At 38.4% G+C, this 18,924-nt stretch overlaps 2 protein-coding genes across 4 annotated transcripts; one reads left to right on the top strand and one right to left on the bottom strand.

Moving 5' to 3' along the window:
• Nucleotides 1-19: 19 nt before the first annotated feature.
• Nucleotides 20-18,399, bottom strand: LOC143460654 (uncharacterized). 2 transcript variants are annotated; one of them, XM_076958248.1, is made up of 32 exons: nt 18,268-18,399; nt 17,279-17,523; nt 17,005-17,097; nt 16,796-16,889; nt 16,396-16,620; nt 16,213-16,317; nt 9,714-9,871; nt 9,448-9,622; nt 8,863-9,243; nt 8,322-8,612; nt 7,866-7,998; nt 7,502-7,637; nt 7,258-7,408; nt 6,871-7,078; nt 6,650-6,770; nt 6,464-6,575; nt 6,192-6,320; nt 5,944-6,064; nt 5,700-5,856; nt 5,513-5,635; nt 5,120-5,315; nt 4,769-4,982; nt 4,473-4,647; nt 4,168-4,374; nt 3,609-3,832; nt 3,243-3,404; nt 2,933-3,059; nt 2,630-2,797; nt 2,175-2,272; nt 2,018-2,073; nt 1,832-1,920; nt 20-1,613 (listed from the first exon to the last, which is right to left on the bottom strand). In XM_076958248.1, the coding sequence occupies exons 1-32, from the start codon at nt 18,314-18,316 to the stop codon at nt 1,227-1,229; spliced, it is 5,310 nt and encodes a 1,769-aa protein (XP_076814363.1). In that variant the 5' UTR covers nt 18,317-18,399; the 3' UTR covers nt 20-1,226. The 2 variants fall into 2 exon arrangements, with proteins under 2 accessions (XP_076814363.1, XP_076814364.1); XM_076958249.1 differs by having other exon boundaries at nt 8,875-9,243.
• On the top strand, nt 13,731-16,423 carry LOC143460655 (uncharacterized). 2 transcript variants are annotated; one of them, XM_076958251.1, is made up of 3 exons: nt 13,731-15,075; nt 15,453-15,690; nt 15,771-15,962. In XM_076958251.1, the coding sequence occupies exons 1-3, from the start codon at nt 13,743-13,745 to the stop codon at nt 15,820-15,822; spliced, it is 1,623 nt and encodes a 540-aa protein (XP_076814366.1). In that variant the 5' UTR covers nt 13,731-13,742; the 3' UTR covers nt 15,823-15,962. The 2 variants fall into 2 exon arrangements, with proteins under 2 accessions (XP_076814366.1, XP_076814365.1); XM_076958250.1 differs by having other exon boundaries at nt 15,453-16,423.
• Nucleotides 18,400-18,924: the final 525 nt, after the last annotated feature.

Genomic DNA, 18,924 nt, shown 5'->3' with positions numbered 1-18,924 from the left:
ATCAACTGAGTGACATTTCATTTGAGTGACAACTCATTTGAATGATACATTCTTTTAACGTTCATTTGAGTGACAAATAATTCATGCTCAACTGAGTGACAGTTCATTTGAGTGACACATTGGTGAGTACTGTTCAAACTACAGTAATGGTTGAGAAATGAGTGGCACATACGATATAAATGCAACAGATAACATGGTTTCCGTTGCTCTTCACACAAATACAATGGAAACCATGTTATCTGTTGCATTTTGCACAACATCACACCAACGCAATAGAAAACATGGTTTCCGTCGCTCTTATCTTATCTCGTCTTATCTGTTGCATTTCACACAACATCGCACCGACGCAATAGAAAACATGGTTTCCCGAAACCCGCATTGGAAATTTGTTTTCCCAGCAAGAAGACCTTCCACAAGAAGTATTCCTCCGCCGAATTGCGCGTAATTTGAAGATCGGACCAACTGCGGAACTAACAGAAGAATTGGACGAGATGGTTGAGGATTCTTAGTTGTTTGTTTTTTTTGTAGACAGTACTCTAAACTTTGTCTTGTGTGTGTTGTCATCTGTGCACTTACTAATTAACAGCAACTGCAACTTAAACAATAAATGTCAATCTGTCACTCAAATAAATTACTCAGTCCTTATCAATGTGTCACTCAAATGAATTAAACAGTACTTATCAATGTGTCACTCAAATGAACTATAATTATGTCACTCAAATGAACTGTCACTCAAATAAACTGTCACTCAGATGATATACAACCATTTAAGTTATATATTATACAATGTCAAAAAGTGTGAGTAATATCTCCACGACAGAAAACAATAATGGTACGAAGTAATGGAGTAATTTAGAGCAGTATTTTGAAGTACAGTATTGAAAACAAGTTTTTGCGTAAACTTTCTGCTACTGATAAACAAGCTTCCTTCCACATTAAAAACATAAAAAATTAATAGTTACAGTTCACACAAAAAACACTTGTACAAACGAATAATAATAATGCAAATAAAAGCACATTGGCATATCCATTTAACAACATGAAATACCAACCGATCAAGAGAATTAATCAAACTTTGGGCTACAATAGCCTACAAGCTACAATGCTATTACTGAAGAAACATATACCTATATAATTTAATACATGCACATTACAAGCTATAGCTAAGTTCTAGTTTACAAGAATTAGTGTTTGACGTTAAAGATAATTTTTACGGCAACGGGGCATTACATTTTGTTACTTTCGGTTTCCGTATGATCGTCGTAAGTCTGTGTTTGAGAAGTTTGCAAATACAAAGAGAGATCCATGCTTAGAAAGAGAGGAGAAAGACCGATCGGGTTCACTGGTTCATACCCGGGCCGAACACCGCTTTTTGTCGGCATGCTTTTATTTCTATGAACCAATTGATGATCATTAGAGCCTATCTCGCTATTGTCTTCTCCTAAATACTTTTCGTTGTTGCTATGAAAACGTCTTGCAAAATCCTTGCGTTTTTCAACTGGGCTAATGTTTCCGTCCTCATTAAAATCGATATCTCCGTCTCGGCAAGTTGTTTGCAATTTAGCAATTTCTGTTTGTACATTTTCTTCACACTTTTTAAGTAGTTTTGTTGTCTGAATAAAAAAAACTGAAGCAACAAACTGCCTTCAATGATTAAATTAGCGGTAGCCTATACAGACTATATGTTATTTACGTCTGTAATCAACAAAAACAAAAATTACTATTGATTATAGGTTAAATTTATTTATTTTAGATATTATTTGGCTTTAAAGCAGTCCTTTTTATGCTTAGCCTACTCTTTGTTGTATAGACCTAAGCTGAAGAGCCCTACCGTGACATTAACATCCAGTTTCGACATTTTCTTGCTATCCTGATGTGCTGGTTCTTCGTCGGATGCAGCGTAAATGTTATTATCTACTCCTGAAGAAAAAATTTCAGTTTTAGCCGTATGGAGTCTAATATTCAAATTTGGAGCAGTTTACCAACAATGTCAAATTTTGAATTTTTAAACTTTTACCTTCTTTGCACGGTGGCGTTAGGCGGCGTTTAACGATTTTCTTTGACAAGTTTCTCCTAAACCAAAAAAAAAACAGAAAAAAGGCATTACGCTTTTCCTTTGCTCGATTTCTAAAACGTATCAAAGAAATATTTTCGAACTGGTGATACGATCTTACGGCAGCAGTTCCGCATTCCTTTCGTTTACCACTTTGGAAACGGTAACAACGTTTGTAACACTGGGAAGACTTGAAGTTGAACTTCGTCTCCGATATTTCTGTAGCAGTGATTGTAAAAATTAATTAGAAGGATGACAAAAACTAATAGAAATCAAATGCTAGGTTATGTATATATTCTATATAATATAGGCCGATACAAATATTCACTATTTCCGTAACATAAACTACAATAATTTTTCAAATGACGAAAAACTGTATGTTAACATAATTAAGCAAGTCTATGAACACGTGAAGCGGTGATTTTTCTTGCCTGCCGCTGGTTATGCAAACTATAAAATTATGTGGTCGACTCACACCACAATATTCGCAAAAAGCTGTTCGTTTGCAATTAAGTGACCTCTTGCTTAAGGAATCCGACTTTACAGATCTGTTTACTTGTTGATGTTATAACTCACAATAGATGCATTGTTGACGCAAGCCGATCTTATGGTACCGGTGGATGTGGTCATGTGGTAATGACGTCTCATGCAAGGACCAAAAATGCTGCTCCGACGAAGATATTTTGCAAGCTCGGATCTGACTCGTTCGTTGAAAAGGCAATGGAAGATAAAGATAAATACTCCCTGAAAAAAACCAAGAAGAAATATTTCATCCAGTGAACCTTCTAACAAGACGATCCTTAGTTGTCTCTGATGGCAAGTTTTAAAGGTTATAACTTAACGAAAACAGCCTCGTAATCTATTGCTCAGAGATGTCACCTGTAGTGAATTGCAGATGGTGAACAAATAAGCCATAAAAACCGATTTAGAATCAACGTAAAAGACTCCCCAAATCCAAGTGATGCCAAGGAGTGAAAGAAGAACACACGATCCCTTGATCCATAACCTGAATGGAGGACGATAGCACGAAAGAAGCAAGATACATTAGCCATACCGCCTTTCTTTTAAACAATGTTTCCAAAATTGTTACGGTGTTGCTAACTGACTCCATTTACTGAGAAAATCTTTAATTAGATATGAAGTAAGACAGCCTTTACAAAAAAGTAGTAAAAGCAGCAATAAAACGTACTTTGTTTTGGCAAGTCTGGTTTGATGAGCAGGAGTGGCGATGCGGTGTGAGTACATCACACGTAACGCTACGCAAAAGAAAAAGACGTTGACGCAAATGACGCACAGAGCTGGCCCGACAAAGCTCCAAATAAGATGATCATCTTTGGCAGCTAGCCAACAGCTGAAAAATAGGTTTTCGGTAAAAATTAGTAATTAGCTTTCTCCTATCCTTGCAAATTGCATTATGGCCTAATTTTGTTGATTTTTCTAGAGAGTTTCTCTCTCTTTTACTATCATAAACTTAAGCATTATGCCATGACATCACACTTTGACATTAAATTAGTCAAAACAAATCGTTTTTAACAGCAACTATATCTCCGCAAACCTGACCAACGTTCCATATCCATCATAACGGATCGCCGCGGAGATGGCAACGACCAGTGTAGGAGCCCCGTAAGCAAAGATGTAGTAACAGAGTAGACGAGACGACTTGTCTATTTCGAAGACTTTGGTGAGTGATACATAGATATGGAGACCCTCGACCAACATCCAACAAAAAACCGTCAGGAAAAGGTAATGGAGTGCTCCAGCAACGACCGGACATAATCCCTGAAATGCAGGACCACAAAACTTTTGGTCGGAAAAAACAAGCTTGGCTAGAAGGCAGAAATAGTGTAAAAATGCAATCTTAATTTGTCCGGTTACCACCATCAATAACAGTCCGTCACTTAAGGTCAGAATGAAATTGGCGGAAATTAGTCAAAGTAGAACATTGTCTAATGCAGTGGCGTAGTCCCAATTAGCGGCCGTAATTAAAAAATGAACAGAAAAACTATTAGACCCTGCAATGGACAGGCTACTGAAATAGGCCTACATGATAACAGGCAATAACTGTAACATAATCAACGCAAACAACTTTAATGTAGCTGTGTAGTATAACTTACAGGATAATCGGTTCGGTCCGCTCCAAGCAGAAAGATTATCTGGGCCAACCCGAGAGTGAAGCAAAGATTTTTGTGGATTGAATTTCGAGTTGATCGGAGTCCATGAAGTGCACTGAAGCAGAACCAACACGTGACCAAACAGATGACTGACAGGCAACATCCCACCCACGTGATCACGGAAAGAGATACCTCATCTGTTTCGCTAAACTAAATTTACAGTGGGCTAAGTATTTGCAACCTCAAAAAAAATCAATGTTTAAAATAGTTTTCTTGCCATAACTTACGGGGTTTTTGTGTTTTCTAACCTCTATCCCATTAACGCTCATTAGTATGGCGAAGTTGGTTAGGTGGTCACACTCGCATTCTGTATGTGTAGAGTTGGACTTGAGTTTCACACATCCTTCATTGGACCAATAACCTGTTGCCGACAAATTTCTTTTGTTTTCAGTGATTTCCTGCCTCGGCTTCCAGAAAGCGCATCTAAAAAAGAGCGCTATAATTGCTATAACCGAAGGGACCAAACTACGCTGTAGAGACCAAACTCAACTTATCCACTATCGTTGATATGCAGGTAAAGCCGAAGTTATGCATTTTGGGTTACCTGGTTTCGTTTTGAGAAAACAGCTTATGTTGCAAAATAATTCTTATCTTTTCCCGCTGTAAAAATTCCAAATTGGTGGGCCTCAATGAAGCGGAAATGACGAAAGAGTTAATGACGTAGTTTGCTTCTGTTGCGGTGGCATTGTTTGGATTTGTGTGATTTTTATTGCTTGATGGTGGGATGACTTTTGTTGGTTGATCTACAACTGCACCACCTAGTGTAAATGACAAACGAAAATTGAAATTTGATGTCCAATACGCTTGTTCCAAATACAGGATAATATCATCCACTGCACTGGTGAAACCACCGCCTGAAATATTACAGAAATTGTAGCAATGAACAGTTGCACACCAAGTAAATTGTCGAGATTTTTATAAACAGCGAACACAAGATTGCTTCGGCCGGTTCTATGAAGAGGAACTGCAATGCTTCCGGCATTAACGGCCCAACTCCGGTTTTCTTGCTGAGCAATGGATTCACGTTCCGGAAAAATAATCCTGTTGTTCTGGAGAGAGTGGGATGCAGTTCGATTTCTGATTGCAACGACCTGTGGATTACAAAGCCATGCATACCATACTCGTACCAACGTTTACGATGGAAACAAAGACTAACCTTTTAGTCTAAACTCTGATATTTGCATAAATAAATCATACCAGACTTGAGTTCAAGGCTGACATTTAAAAAAGTTGTTTAATTTTATGATATAGGTATTGGTGAATTAAAGAATGCATGTTATTTCGACACCTGAAATGCTGTATTTCGCATAACTTTAACAGCTGTGTTGTCTTTTAACATTTTATCCGCAAGCAAGAATCCCACGTCATCAATGGCTTTTGTCAGGTCATAAGCAGCAGTGATTTTTTCATTCTAAAGTAACAACTGAGATGTACTTAAATTTATATTTTTTATTTGCACTTGCACTTTACGAAACCTCAGGTAGCTTTTCCCAAGAGTTACGTAAGTCTCCCTCCAACATGGTATCGACTGTTTCTTGTATGGCATCGGCAAATCGACTGCTCTCGGACAAGCTTAAGTTACTTATCTTAGCGTGGCCACCATCAGCTTTGTCTTCTTGCAAATGAAGCATTCTGAAACAAATGTCATTGTTTCAGTATCAATTTCAAATTAAGCTTTGCTTCAGGCTACAATAAAGTTGTACAACAAAATATACATACTTTCCTATTATGTGGATGCTTTCTCTCAAGTCTGCCGCCGACAAGCCACTACCAAATGATGATGAGAGAAATTGAACTTGCTTTTGAGCAACGTCCACCAAAGATGTTTTAAAGGAACCATCTGTAGATTAACAAATATTATACAAATCAATTACAGTTAAAAAACAAATACGTTCAAAAAAAGGTAAGCTTAACAACATGCCCTTCCCAAAAGATAACATATGTATATATAGGAAAAACCAGCTCACTTTGCACAACCCTTTGAAGAAGATTTGAAATGCTCATCACGACATCAGAGACGCAATCTTCGAAATGAGGGACTTTTTCAGACCAGACACCGTTCTTCTCACATAGCCATTGTACCAAGCCCTTTGTTCCTGCGCATGTTTGCACATTACAAAAATGATTGAAAGCTTTGTTAAAACTATTGGCACACATGGTATTAACTTAAATTTTTAACTCAGACTGAACAATAAAAATGTCCAAATTTTCGATATTTTTTGCATATTCGTTCATATACCATCGGGACACTGGGCCTTGACCAACCCTGGCAGACTGGACCTAAACCAAGAACCTCTGACCACAATAGCGGGACACATACGTTTGACAGGAAGGAGCTTTGTAGTTAAAGTCTGTTGAAAGAGAAAACAAAAAATAGTCAAAAAGGAACTTTAAAATATTAGTCGCTGTCAAGAAGCTTACTTACATGTGCACTTGTATTTTGCACGGTGATGTTGACATCGGTGGTTGCGTCAGGAAGCGTAGAGACAACATGAAGATATGATGTCATCAAAGGAGATGTTTCGACCTGACTGGCAGTGGTTGTGCTGAAAAGATAAGGAACTCATATTTTAAATTGCTTACCACCCAACATTTACATAACAACAACCCTGTGTGCAATAATAATTAATATAACATTCAACTCACGACGGTTCATTTGAGGTGAGCGCGGTTGTAAAATCCCGGGTGCTGGAGTTGGTCAGAAATGACGTTGTGGCCTCCGGCGTCTCGTCTGCTCCTTGCATAAGATCGAGAAGAAATCCTTCGGTTTCCGAAAGATCTTCTTCGTCATCACTTTTGTACCTGGAAAAAGTGTCTTTCTCGGCTTGGAAGGACGTTAGATGCTCATCATCATCTGTGAGACAAAAGACAAATTAGATAACTTTAATAAACAGAAGTTTACAAACAAAAGACTATGTCCATTATCATGCTCTGTAATAACCAACGACAAAAGTTTGCATAAGTGTATATTTCCACACTTCACATTCCCTTACAATTTTCGAGTAAGTTTTTACTTAATCGACATATGCTTGCCTAAATTGTTTTTATCTTCCCCCGATACCGGGTTAAGTTTGCTTCTTTTTGAATCGAAATCCAAATCTTCGCAAACGTAACGAACTTCTAATGAAGCGTACGACGCAAGCGGCAGCAGAGCGCTCACGCGATCAATGTCCATAACACAACGCTTTTAACGAAAAATTCAAGTAAGTTATGCATTCCATTAATGTTAATGTTCTAACACAAGACGTTTTTAGATATATTAAGAAAGGAAATTAACCTGTTTGCCAGCGCACAGCGCTTGTATAAGCGCCAAAACACTTGTTGTAGCGAAATTGCCATGATTGGGTCTGTTCTTTATTTGGGCAAATTCGACTTTTATGATCGAGGTCTCTTTGAGCCGACGACAGTTGATGCTAAAGAAAGTTGTTCGTAAATTATTGGTAAATTTAAAGAATAAATACAAAAGCCAAGAAATTATCATTCTTCTTTATTTAGCAAACGTTTCGAGCTTGTGATTAACTTTGATTGGTGATTGTTGGTTTGTTTGCTCCTAAATGCTGGTAAATTGTTTATTAATACATGACTTAGTAAATTGTCTTTAATAACAAATAACATCAAACTCTAAGGCCTAATCAACATACTCCATTTGCCCAGATTGTAAAGTAACAGTCTCTCGAAATGTTTTGTTGATTTCGTTGTTGTCCTTGCATCTGACTCCTGTCATTTGGTTGACACATTTGCACTGGAATCCAGCATCTGGTCTGGTTGTAATGTCTACGCGAAACAATTAGACTTAATACTTTCAGCAAATAACACTGATGCCTTATCAGTCTGCATTGTTGGTTTGGTCGCCTAGCCAAGCCTATAAGCAGCGTGTGAAATAAACTAAGGTCTTAAGGAAACTGCCTGGTGTCTAAGTGTCATGGATTACCATGACATGCTTGACTTGCTTGAGCAAATATTCTAAAGCTGTCAAGTGTTGAAGCGTTTAGGATTTAGCTGAAAATAGCAATAGAATATAATATATATAACTGACCTACACAGCAGCATAGAACAAGCCCAAGCTGTTTGTTTACCTTTTAAGTTTTATCAATCACCTGTTAAAACATGAGTGCTAAAACCGGCACCCTTAACAAGCCGATTGTTAGCCAATGTGTCACCAGTTGCCATGCGACATTGCAATGACGTTTGTGTTGGAGCATCACTGACGTCAAAAGTCGTGCAAGGCGGATGCTTCTGTTTCAGACACGCGGTGGCGCACTGAGAGGTTGTGTTCACGGTGATGAGCGCTGATTGGTTAGTTAACATAATCTTTACCCCAGGAAGAAAATGAAATTGATCCAAACTGGAAACTTTGCGACTCATCAGCAGACGAATGAAAGCAACATCTAATAAAAGAAAGAATGTTATCGTTGTAAGAACAGCCAAGCATTTTACTATAGCTCATAACGTTACAGAAACGTAAAATTTATAATTTCCGACTAAAACTGACTAAAAAGCGACTCAAGCATCACGTTCTGGAAATTTTAAAGATTTTTATATATTTAACTACAGTGCAGTATAGGTATATATATATGTGAATAGAAATATCTTATTGCAAATATAGCCAACATCTTCAGCTGAGTTTTTGTTTATTACCTATATTATTACCAGAAAAACCCGCGTCTTTGTAAGTTGACCAATCACAAAAGGTGGGTTTGCTGATTTCACCTTTCTTCTGAGAACGAGAGATGAGACTTTGCACTTGTCTGCAAAGGCAGAATTTGTCGTTGCAGTTCTCACTGAAATTCCATGACGATTTAACCCCAAAATTGTCCCAAACTTCCAACTTGATATTAAACCTTAGACCTCCATAAGCGGGCAACACATCCAAGATTCTGTTTCTGATAGGTGGAGGAGTATTCGATTTTCCTAAAGCAGAAAAATCGCCCACGGAATGCTTTTCGTTTGCTACTCCGTAGTGAAGAAAGTTGTCTCGTGATGATCTGGTCAGGTTTGCTTGAAATAACAGTTCCCATTCTGATGAATATAAGCTTGTTTTATTGGCAGTGCCAAATCGGTTTTTACGCTTTCCCCCAACTTGAAAATTGTTAAGACTACATTTATAAAATCTTTAGATAATGGACATAAATTGTCTTCAATTGGACGCGTTTCTACAGTGGGGCTATTAAAAGTAATTCTGTGATGTCATAAAACATAAAAACAACTTTAATGAAATCTTACGGAGTGGTGGAAGAAAATGCAACGCGATTGGCTCGAAGCTGAATTTTCCGCATCCACGGACTAAAATCCTTAAACTACATGGTCTGTCTACTTTTAGCAACACGAGTCTCATCTTGGAAGAAGAAACAGGCCAGGCTAGATAAGCGTTCTTGTCAAACCCGCTTAATTCAAATTCCTGAATAAATAATGTAAACTTAAATTTAAAAACAATTTCATTAACACCTATGTACAGTGTCCGGCCATATACGATATCGAACCTTTATTACCTTTGTTTTGAAATTGTTTGTGTAGTTCAAATAATTCTCGTTGTCATAAGGTGAGATTTGCAAATAAAATTTCATTTTAAAACCACCTGGTCTCAAAGTCACGTTCATGTTTTCACTAAGACTCTGAATTTCCAAGCCATGAAGGAAAATTAATTCGTCTGTAAAATGAAAACAATTTGATCCCAGGAGTTGAATGTATATTTTATAGCAATATTTTTTGAAAACTATTGAGTGCAGAGACCCGGTAGTCCTTACTATTCACTGTACAAAGTTACGCTGGTAAATGCTAAAAGCTCAGTCAAGCAAAAGCTTTATTTTGGAAAAAATTTTACCAGACCCAGTGAGAAACCTTAAAACTATTTTTTGCAAAGCGAACCGTTACAGGCAAGATTTGGGAGAAAACTGTCGGTCATATTTGACAAGCGAAGCCAAGGCGGCATAAACAAAAATTATTCTTTCATTTCATCCTCCATCGCAAATTTGCAATTGACGCGGGCTCAAACCCTTTGAGAGAAATATATGTGAGATTGAACTTTAGCAAATAACATTATATGATGTACGAGATATAGGTGTCATTCTCGAGTTGAATAGACTTGTCATACGTACGATCGTAATCAAGGCCTTTCTCCAGTTTCTGGGTCAAAGCAGGTGACAACATAAAAGTGTTTGGTAATAATGTTTGAATACGTTCTCAAATGTTTGTCTTTAGATTTAGGACAGACAGAGAATGATTTCACAAGTTTTGTGCAGATTTACAAATATTTTAGTCTGCACCGCAATGTTTTTTATGGTTGAATACATTTCCTATAACTAAATAAACCTAAAATAATGATTACCGGCTACAGGGTGGATTCAAGATAAAGAGAATAACTTTTTCAAAATTTTAACGTCAGCATTATGACTGGATTTTTCTAAATCGTTTCGGTATTGTACAACTCTTACTACACGAAAACTCGGACATTTCACTTAGTAGCAGGTGCTCATATAACCGTGAGAGACTGAAATAATATAATGCTAATGTAGGTGGTGTCTTAATTAGCAAAAAGAACTGAATCTTTTATAAAGCCTGTTAGATCCATCTTTAGCCTATTTTATATAAACCTCCCCGCACACGAAGTCTATCAAACGATGTGGGAAGGAAGTGGATGTAACGACTTACGAAGCGGAAAATCCTGAAGTTGTCTTCGCGCAAGTAGCCGGCTAATCACGATAGTTTGTTAGGTTTACTGCTTCCTTGATAAACCTTATGTGAGAAATTCAGCTTCCGCGCGGAAAAAGAATGAAACAAAGTTCACACAAGACCGGAAGCGTTCACCGAAGCGTGATTTTTCGATACAAGCGGCATGTAAAGTGATAAGTGTGACGTTTGTTCGACGTCACTATGTCGGGCCAGTGTAATTGGATAATTTGCTTTCTAAAGCTCTTTTGTTTGGAGTTCAAGACCGTCAAGGCATTTGCAAGGCCCGGGTCAATGCGGCTCATTTCGTATTGACGTTTCAGAAAACACAACCATCTGTCTTTGTAAGACATATTTAATATATGAAACGAAAACGACAACCTCAAAAAGCCACCCACTTTTTGTGCGAGCGGTTTCAACTGCGAAGGTAACACGCTGCAGTGCAAAGGCGCGTAAATGTGAAACGGAGTACTAGACAAAAAGAAAAACTCAACCCTTGAACGAATCCAACAAATTAACAACATTAAAAAAACCCTGAAAAACACCTACCTCCGACTAGATTTAAATAAAAATCATTACTGACGTACAATTATTTTGCTGTTGTGCTGATTCCACATTCGTAGTGGGATTAGACCATTTAATCGGGTCATTATTGCGACAATGCGGTTTTGCCACACCGACGTATAGGCCTACTGTTAGTCACATAAAACCTCGTGATTGCAACTGTTTTAGCACCGCGTTGGAATTGCATCAGGCACACTCACACGCTATTACCTTATGTAGCTGCAGCGTTGCATCAAACTCGTTCACAGCATTGCCCCGTGATGACGTTCACAAACATAAGCCTAATAATATCCGGGTCATCTTACGTTCATTGAGGCAACACTTTTGCGGGAGCTGTCATAAAGTGAATTATTTCGTCACAATTGTTAGAATTCAAGTGCCAATGAGATGGTTATTGTATATTTGTGGAATTTAGATTTGTCCGCAATATGTAGCTACTATCCACAAGCAGAAAAGAATCACGTAACTAATAGACAAGACGGTCAAGTGTATGATCTTTTAAAAAGCGTTTAACTACTTTAATCGCATTACGGGTTTAGGCAGGATATAGCGCTGATATGGAATATTAACCTATAAAACCGCGGAATTCAGTGCAAGCAGGCTTAGGCCTGTAGCGTTTCATAGAAAGCGTTTTAGGTTGGTCAGTTCCACCACAAAAGAGTATTTCATTATAAAAGTTTTCCTGGAACCAGAATAAGGTTAGTCACAGAGGAGTGGGTATGAAGTCGCAATAGAAAGTGTCGTAATACTGTACGTTAGTGGTGGGCGGAAGATGGTTGCGTGGTAGCAATTGTTGTGTCTTTGTGATGCAATGAGGTCACAGGTTAAAAACGCACCAATCGCTTGCAGACCGCTAAGCCCAGTGGTAGCCTGCCTTTGCGAAGGTGTCAGACGGCCGGTAAGCAGAGACCACCAACATATGCTTCGCACTTGGCCACGACTACGAAAAAATGAGACGAACGTTATCACGACTTTTAAAAACGACCAGCAATGAGCTCAAGTGTTAGAAAGCGATTGAGTTACCGCTTTTGTGCAGCTAAACCTGATACAAGAGGAAGCGAAACAAGCTCATATTTTTTGGGTATCGCTTCTTATACAACAAAAAGTATAAGCATTTAACAGGATTACTAAATATTTTATAAGGGTAGAGATTTACGTAGTATTTTTCGCATCGTTTTTCCGTCACAAAGGCGAAAGATCAATAAACGCGAGGGCTGAGAAAAGCGGCGCTAAATGTGTAGTCCCATAGCTATATGCAGCGTTGAGGTATAAGTGCGTGTTACATTACAAGTCACGACGAACAAAATCAATACGAAGGCTTAAAAACGTGAGACAGAGGGGACGAAATGATATCATCGAATCCTGTTCAGCGTAATGTTTACACTGGTTTAAAAACTATCGATATTGCCGATATGCGACTAGGCTTCTGCTCTAAAATTTTGGCTTTGTGCGTGCAACGCTACTCGAACCTGAGATCTGATCAAGCAAGTCAAAAAATGTTTTTATTTTCCTGGACAACTGTAGACCGTGTACTTGTACTGTAGCATTGGGTTCTGTGAAACAAGTTCTAGTCGAGTTATAAAAAGCTAAAGAAAAGTGCCACACTTAACAGAATCATAAGAAAACAACTATATTTGTGTCGTGACGTCATACAAACAAATTTTTATGGCGAACTTTCAGGTGAAGGAGAGAATAGTTCTAAGTTCGGTCAAGTTCACAATTGTTGACCAGTGACGCAAAAATGATGTTGCAAAAATGAAAATTTGTTGTTAAGTTTTTGTGGCTTTTAACGTTCGTTGGTAAAGGTTGGTTTAGTGAAACTGACCACACGTGTTGTAGCGTCTGAAGCTACCGGCCTGTCGAAGCCAACCAAGTAGCAAACAAGATGGAATGTTTGAACGGGAGTGAATCATGTCTAAACCAAAGCTCCTCAAATTTTCCAAAGTTTTAAGTACGCAGTAAATGGCCGTAACTTGCTTGCACAAAGCGACACGGGAGGTTTATTGCTCGATTTATGAGCCGCCGATAAGTAAGAAAATATATGTTGGTTGTTTGTTCCCTCCATAGGAAATCGCAGTATTTGAGGAGAGGGTTAACGTTTAAACATAAAGTGATTATTCAGAAATTTTTTACGATACTAAAGGTATCGTTGGGTATGAGATATCGCAAAGGAACTACTTCTGTGATTGCAGGTTGATTGTTAAGTAACTTAACTTTAAAGTATTTAGTTTAGCATTCAGATGGTTTAAATTAAAATGGATATTTTTCAGGTAAAAAGCTTCTTGAATATGACAAAGTGCGAAACCTTCACTGTGCTTACTGATAAGGGTAAGATTCGATTCAAGCGTGATTCGCTGATTGAAAAAAGCGAATATTTTCGCGGATTATTTCACTCCAACATGCGTGAAAGTCAGCTCAATCTGTTGGACCTGAGGACGCGGTCAAAAGGTCCTGAATCCAAAATGAACCCGGTTGACCCCAGTGCACTCAAAGATCTAGCGAAATTCCTGCCTGAAATCAGGGAAGCTTCTCAGATAACATCCAATTTTGACAAACTCTTTGGGCTACTGCGAGATGAAACGGAAGTTGCACAACACAGCCCTATTAAGAAATGTCATACGTCATCATTACGTCTATGGCTAACGCGCTCGTCAGATCGCAATGTGAAAAACTTTCTCTCAGCGACAAGTTATTTTCAGTTCACCGGCTTGATCAATCAACTCGAAAACTGCAATAGTTGCAACTTAGGGAAATCTCCCTGTGACGTAGAAGTAGCGGCAAGAGTTTTGCCTTATTCTTTGGAATGCGGGTTGCTCGGCCTACATTCGTCTGCAATGGCGTCAGCCGCGCAGAACTTTGTCGAATTTCTGCGGTGCGGGAAGCAAAACAAAATCAAAATAGACGAAGTAATCGTCAGCAAGATAAGAGAGAACCGCACCGGCGCGGGCAGTACCAACAACAGTCTGTCGGCCGTCCTTCGTACGGACATACAGGTGGACAGTCTGGGTGCAGTCAGGTGTTCTTACGCTCTGCTAGAGTTCAAAGAAGATAGCGACGCGTTGGCGACGGATCCATCGTCGCCATGGAAACCACGTTTGATTGACGTGTTTACCACCGGAGCCGACGAACACGTCACCGATGCAGTTACCATCGACAATTATCTTTACATTATTACGTCACAATATTGTAAGAGGATGAACGAAACCAAAATAAGGGTTCGTCGATTTAATCCATTTTACTGCTCAAAAATCAGCTCACGGTCCACAGTGGAAAGGGGTGAAGTGACAGTAAAGAAGTATAACGATATTGCTGGCACGAAGTCGAGAGAAGTGACTACCAGTGACCAAGCCTGGTCTTCAAAAAGCGAGACGCTGACTAAGAAGGGTTTCGTGAGCGAAATGAGAGCGATTGTCGTTGTAGATCGACAAAATGAAAGCTGCCATTCCCAGTACACTAGCCCTACTCTTTATCTTTTGGGTGGAAAAAGGATTAACCAGAAAAAGCGGAATGGGAAAACGGAAACGCGTGCTCATGTGCTTTCTGACGTAGACAGCTTTGATCCAATATCAAACAAGTGGACTACCTGTCCGGCGATTCCGTTTGAATCAAGCCAAAAGAAAGGTTTGTGATTTTGGCATTTACCGCTCTTGATCGTCATCACTCGTCGGAATGTGTCTGTCATGCTTTTAGCTTAACTTTGTGATAAAAACATTTTAACGTGAGTTAAATCGTCACAAACCATTAGCATTTGTCTAACAATTGTCTAATTTTCAATAGTTTTGCATTTTTCTATTAAATATTACAACGAAGAACGTATAAAAACGCCCACGAAAGCTGTAGACGTGTTGAGTATGATTAACTGCACTAAATTAAGCATCAATATTGCAAGGTTTCAAAGTCTACATATATAGAACTTGGACGAAGCAGTCCCGCTCCAATTCATTCTGCCGTGAATGTCATTCATACGGGTTACCTGACTCGTTTTTATTTCGTTATAGGATTCTATCAGAAGAGCGAATGCACCAGCCATCAGATTTTGTCACTTTTGATCGAGACCAACTCTGATGGATTGCCTGATGACGTCATACGCGTTCGGATTTCGAAGAAGGTGCAAACAAAACGTAATGACTTGCGGAGGGGAGATATCAAAGCAACGACAGAAACGCAACCGGCCGCCGATTCGTCATATGAAGTCACGTGCGCAGAGCACTATGTTTTCGACGTGGTGAGCAACAGGTGGGTAAAAGGCGACAGAAACTCAGAGGACGAGCATTTTGGGGGTAACTGGGACAGAAATTTCAATACAACCTTTGCAGACCCGAAGCTGAGCGTATATACCGAAGCCAACGGGCACCTGGCCAACAATAGCTCCTTAACGCTAAAAATCAACAAAAGCAACATTAAGGGTTCTGATGCTATACAAGTTATAAAGCGCGACAGCCAACGCGACACTGCCAGCGATGACGTGGTGTACAATATGCCAACAATCGGTTATTGTGATGTCACCGGAAATGACGTTATCGATAGCGTAGGTTTTGGAAATGTTGACGAACTACTTACGAATTCTAGCGTGGCGGTGCCGAAGCTTTTCAATTTGTATTATCCTGATGTCGATGGGGACTTGTCGTAATCGTTTATCTTTGGAATTGGTCGCTGGTATTGACGGTCGGTTTTTGTATCTTGTGTATTGACTTTCAGGGTTTATAAGGCGCAATTTCATCACACTGCAAACACTGTAAATTCCAAATCTTAACTCACCGAAGCGAAACTGTAGCCACTGTACCGTGTCGTTTATCGTTATTACGTCATTTTCCTGTGAGTTTTCGGTTCTAATCACTTTTCCGTCAATTGCAATTTCTTTAACTGTGAAAATAGAGAAAAATTAGATTTCATATTTGTAAATGGTTTTCTTATTTATGTCAAAAGTGTGTTTGACTTCACCTCTCACTTTTTCATTACAATGAACAGTTTTTTCACAAATGCCATATTTCGAGCAATAATTTTCAGCGCAGTCAGTCGGTGAACCAGATTGGCAAGGTTGGATATTAAACGATGCCACAGCGTCATTTAACGGCGTTTTAGACTCTCCGTTTATAACCACGCGGTGAATACAAGATCTTAGGCAAGGCATATCGGCAGAGGCTGAACTAATACTCACCGGAACACCTGAAACGGGTCAATGTGATAATATGATGAAACCAATCTCCACAAGACACATCTAGCTTGTAAAATGTGTTAAAGTGGTAAATTATACTTAATTAACTAAATAGTTAACTTATTATTTAACTTACTAATTAATTAACTAATTATAATTAATAAGTTAATTAACCATAACATTTACCCAAGTAGAGAGAAGCACTTTCGTCGAGAAGATTTGCCAAACGAATAGAAAGTCTTACGCTGGTTGACTTTCCTTTATTTGACGTCAAAATTAGCTGAAAAGTGGACAGTTTCCAATTACTTAATCCTGCATTATAACTCAATAAAGCGAGTTCCTATTGTAAAAATCATCGGACAAACCAAAACTTGAGTATAAACTTATAAGCTTACCTCTGTACCGGATCGTCTTATTTGCAGCAGCTGCCTGCCTGATGGCATCGTAACGATTTCATCGAAAGGCATGGAAACTGGGGTTTTCCCTTTCTGAAATTAATGAAACAATTTCTAGTATAACAAAACAAGTAATTAACACTTTTACAACAATATAGAAGTAGACATCTCGTTAAATTAGGCGGAATGTTAACTACTATGAACATACGTGTTTCTAATTAGGAATAATGTTAAATTAACGTCTGACGTCATTGCTTTTGGCTACCACGGTTACCTCTGCCATAGTGAGCACAATTTTGGAAAGCTTTAATCTCACAGCAATCCAGTCTGACGAAGCGAGGACGCTTAAAATGACCCCACTTTCAGCCAGAGGTGTATACGTCACTTCTACGTCATTAAATTTGCCCTCCGCTGACGATAGCGGTGAATCGGCCTTTATCACGTGATCGCCGATAACCAATGAGTATCGAACAAAGCTGTCACTCTCCAGAGATACTGAATCAATTTGCAGAGAAGCGTCTAAATGAAAAGGAAAGATAAGGGTTAGCAATTTATATCAATACAGTTTCCAAATTATAGCCAGAGTAATCATAAAAGTTATTTAATATCTAATTAATAATATGAATGGAATACGCAACACATGGAAAACTCATTTCCTTAAATCAAACTATTCAACTCAAAGTTTCTTAGGTTTAAAAAACAAACTTTAACACAAACAAAGCAATGGGACTGCGGGAAGAAGACAATTAGGTCTAATATGGTCAATATAACTGAGTTCACCATAAAAAAGAACAGTAGATAGACTCTGGGCAATCACCCCACAAGGAAGAGCCATAACCCAGCGGGGTGAGGCTCAGTATGATGTCTTTTGTAATGACCATAAATAGCAAACTTATTGATTTATTCGATTTATAGAACAACTTTTTTGTTTCTTAAACATCGTACATTGCCAATACGTCATTTGTGAAAGCGGTTCTCAAGGCTCTTAGTTAAAAGTGGCCTATGTAGAGCATGGCTTATTTATGGAACCAACAATAATGCCGTTCTTGGCGAAGAACAACTGACAATAAATTGAAAAATGTATAACGCTAGCCTTACTATAAAATTCAGTTTTTAAGTTTTAATTTTTTCAATTTTGCTAAAACAAAAATATATGATCCATATATTAGCCGAATCAACTACAATCTAAAATTACCGTAGAGGTATCACATCACCGTAAAGATTTAGGCCTATTATGAATAAAATAATCACTTATTAACTTACCAAAGTATGAAATCAGTACAAGAAGTACCGGCCAGCGAAGAGTAGTCATTATTTACCGCAATCTTGCTAACACATTAAAACCCTTGTCTTGATCCCTGAATAACACAACGTAATGGTGATGGCGGTTAAAACTCAGGAACTCTAACCTTTTTCACGGCAATGCTAAAGCTACTTTCCTTGTTTTGCTTGTGGCTGTGGCGTTATGCATCAGAGAAAATTTTTTCCTATTCTATATAATTAGAACCAAAACTGTAGGAAGAACGAGTATGGCAAGAAGGAAAGACTTATATACAAAAAGCTTGAATGCCATATAAATTCCACAAGGCTCCGACAATCATTAAGCAGTAGCTTTACGACTTAATACTGTACACTTACGCGAAAGCAGCACAAACTGTAGTAACTGCAAAGTTATATAGCCAAAAACCAGTTAAACAATAAAATTTAAACTGTTAAGTATTTTAGTGGAATAAACTCGATAGCGCTCAAAAAATTAATTAGTTATGTCCGCTAGATGTCAGTAAAAGGTGGAAATTACCTGAAAATGTTAACCTGTAGAAAGTAACAGATTAAACAAACACTTCAAATGAAGATCCAGACCAATTGGTAGAGTTTTTTTGATACCAGCTACAAGATATCTAGGAGAATAACAGTAAATAC

Source organism: Clavelina lepadiformis, chromosome 5, assembly GCF_947623445.1.
Source record: "Clavelina lepadiformis chromosome 5, kaClaLepa1.1, whole genome shotgun sequence".
Classification (NCBI taxonomy): Eukaryota; Metazoa; Chordata; class Ascidiacea; order Aplousobranchia; family Clavelinidae; genus Clavelina; species Clavelina lepadiformis.
This window is presented reverse-complemented; position numbering and strand designations above follow the sequence as displayed.

Excerpts from the sequence above, each read along its gene's own strand:
- LOC143460654 (XM_076958248.1), bottom strand. The coding sequence starts at position 18,316 with ATGACTACTCTTCGCTGGCCGGTACTTCTTGTACTGATTTCATACTTT. Across the intron at positions 6,321-6,463 it reads CAAGGCCCAGTGTCCCGATG|GAACAAAGGGCTTGGTACAA; the intron begins GTATATGAACGA and ends AAACATGCGCAG. Across the intron at positions 1,921-2,017 it reads AACGCCACCGTGCAAAGAAG|GAGTAGATAATAACATTTAC; the intron begins GTAAAAGTTTAA and ends TTTTTTCTTCAG.
- LOC143460655 (XM_076958250.1), top strand. The coding sequence starts at position 13,743 with ATGACAAAGTGCGAAACCTTCACTGTGCTTACTGATAAGGGTAAGATT. Across the intron at positions 15,076-15,452 it reads TGAATCAAGCCAAAAGAAAG|GATTCTATCAGAAGAGCGAA; the intron begins GTTTGTGATTTT and ends ATTTCGTTATAG.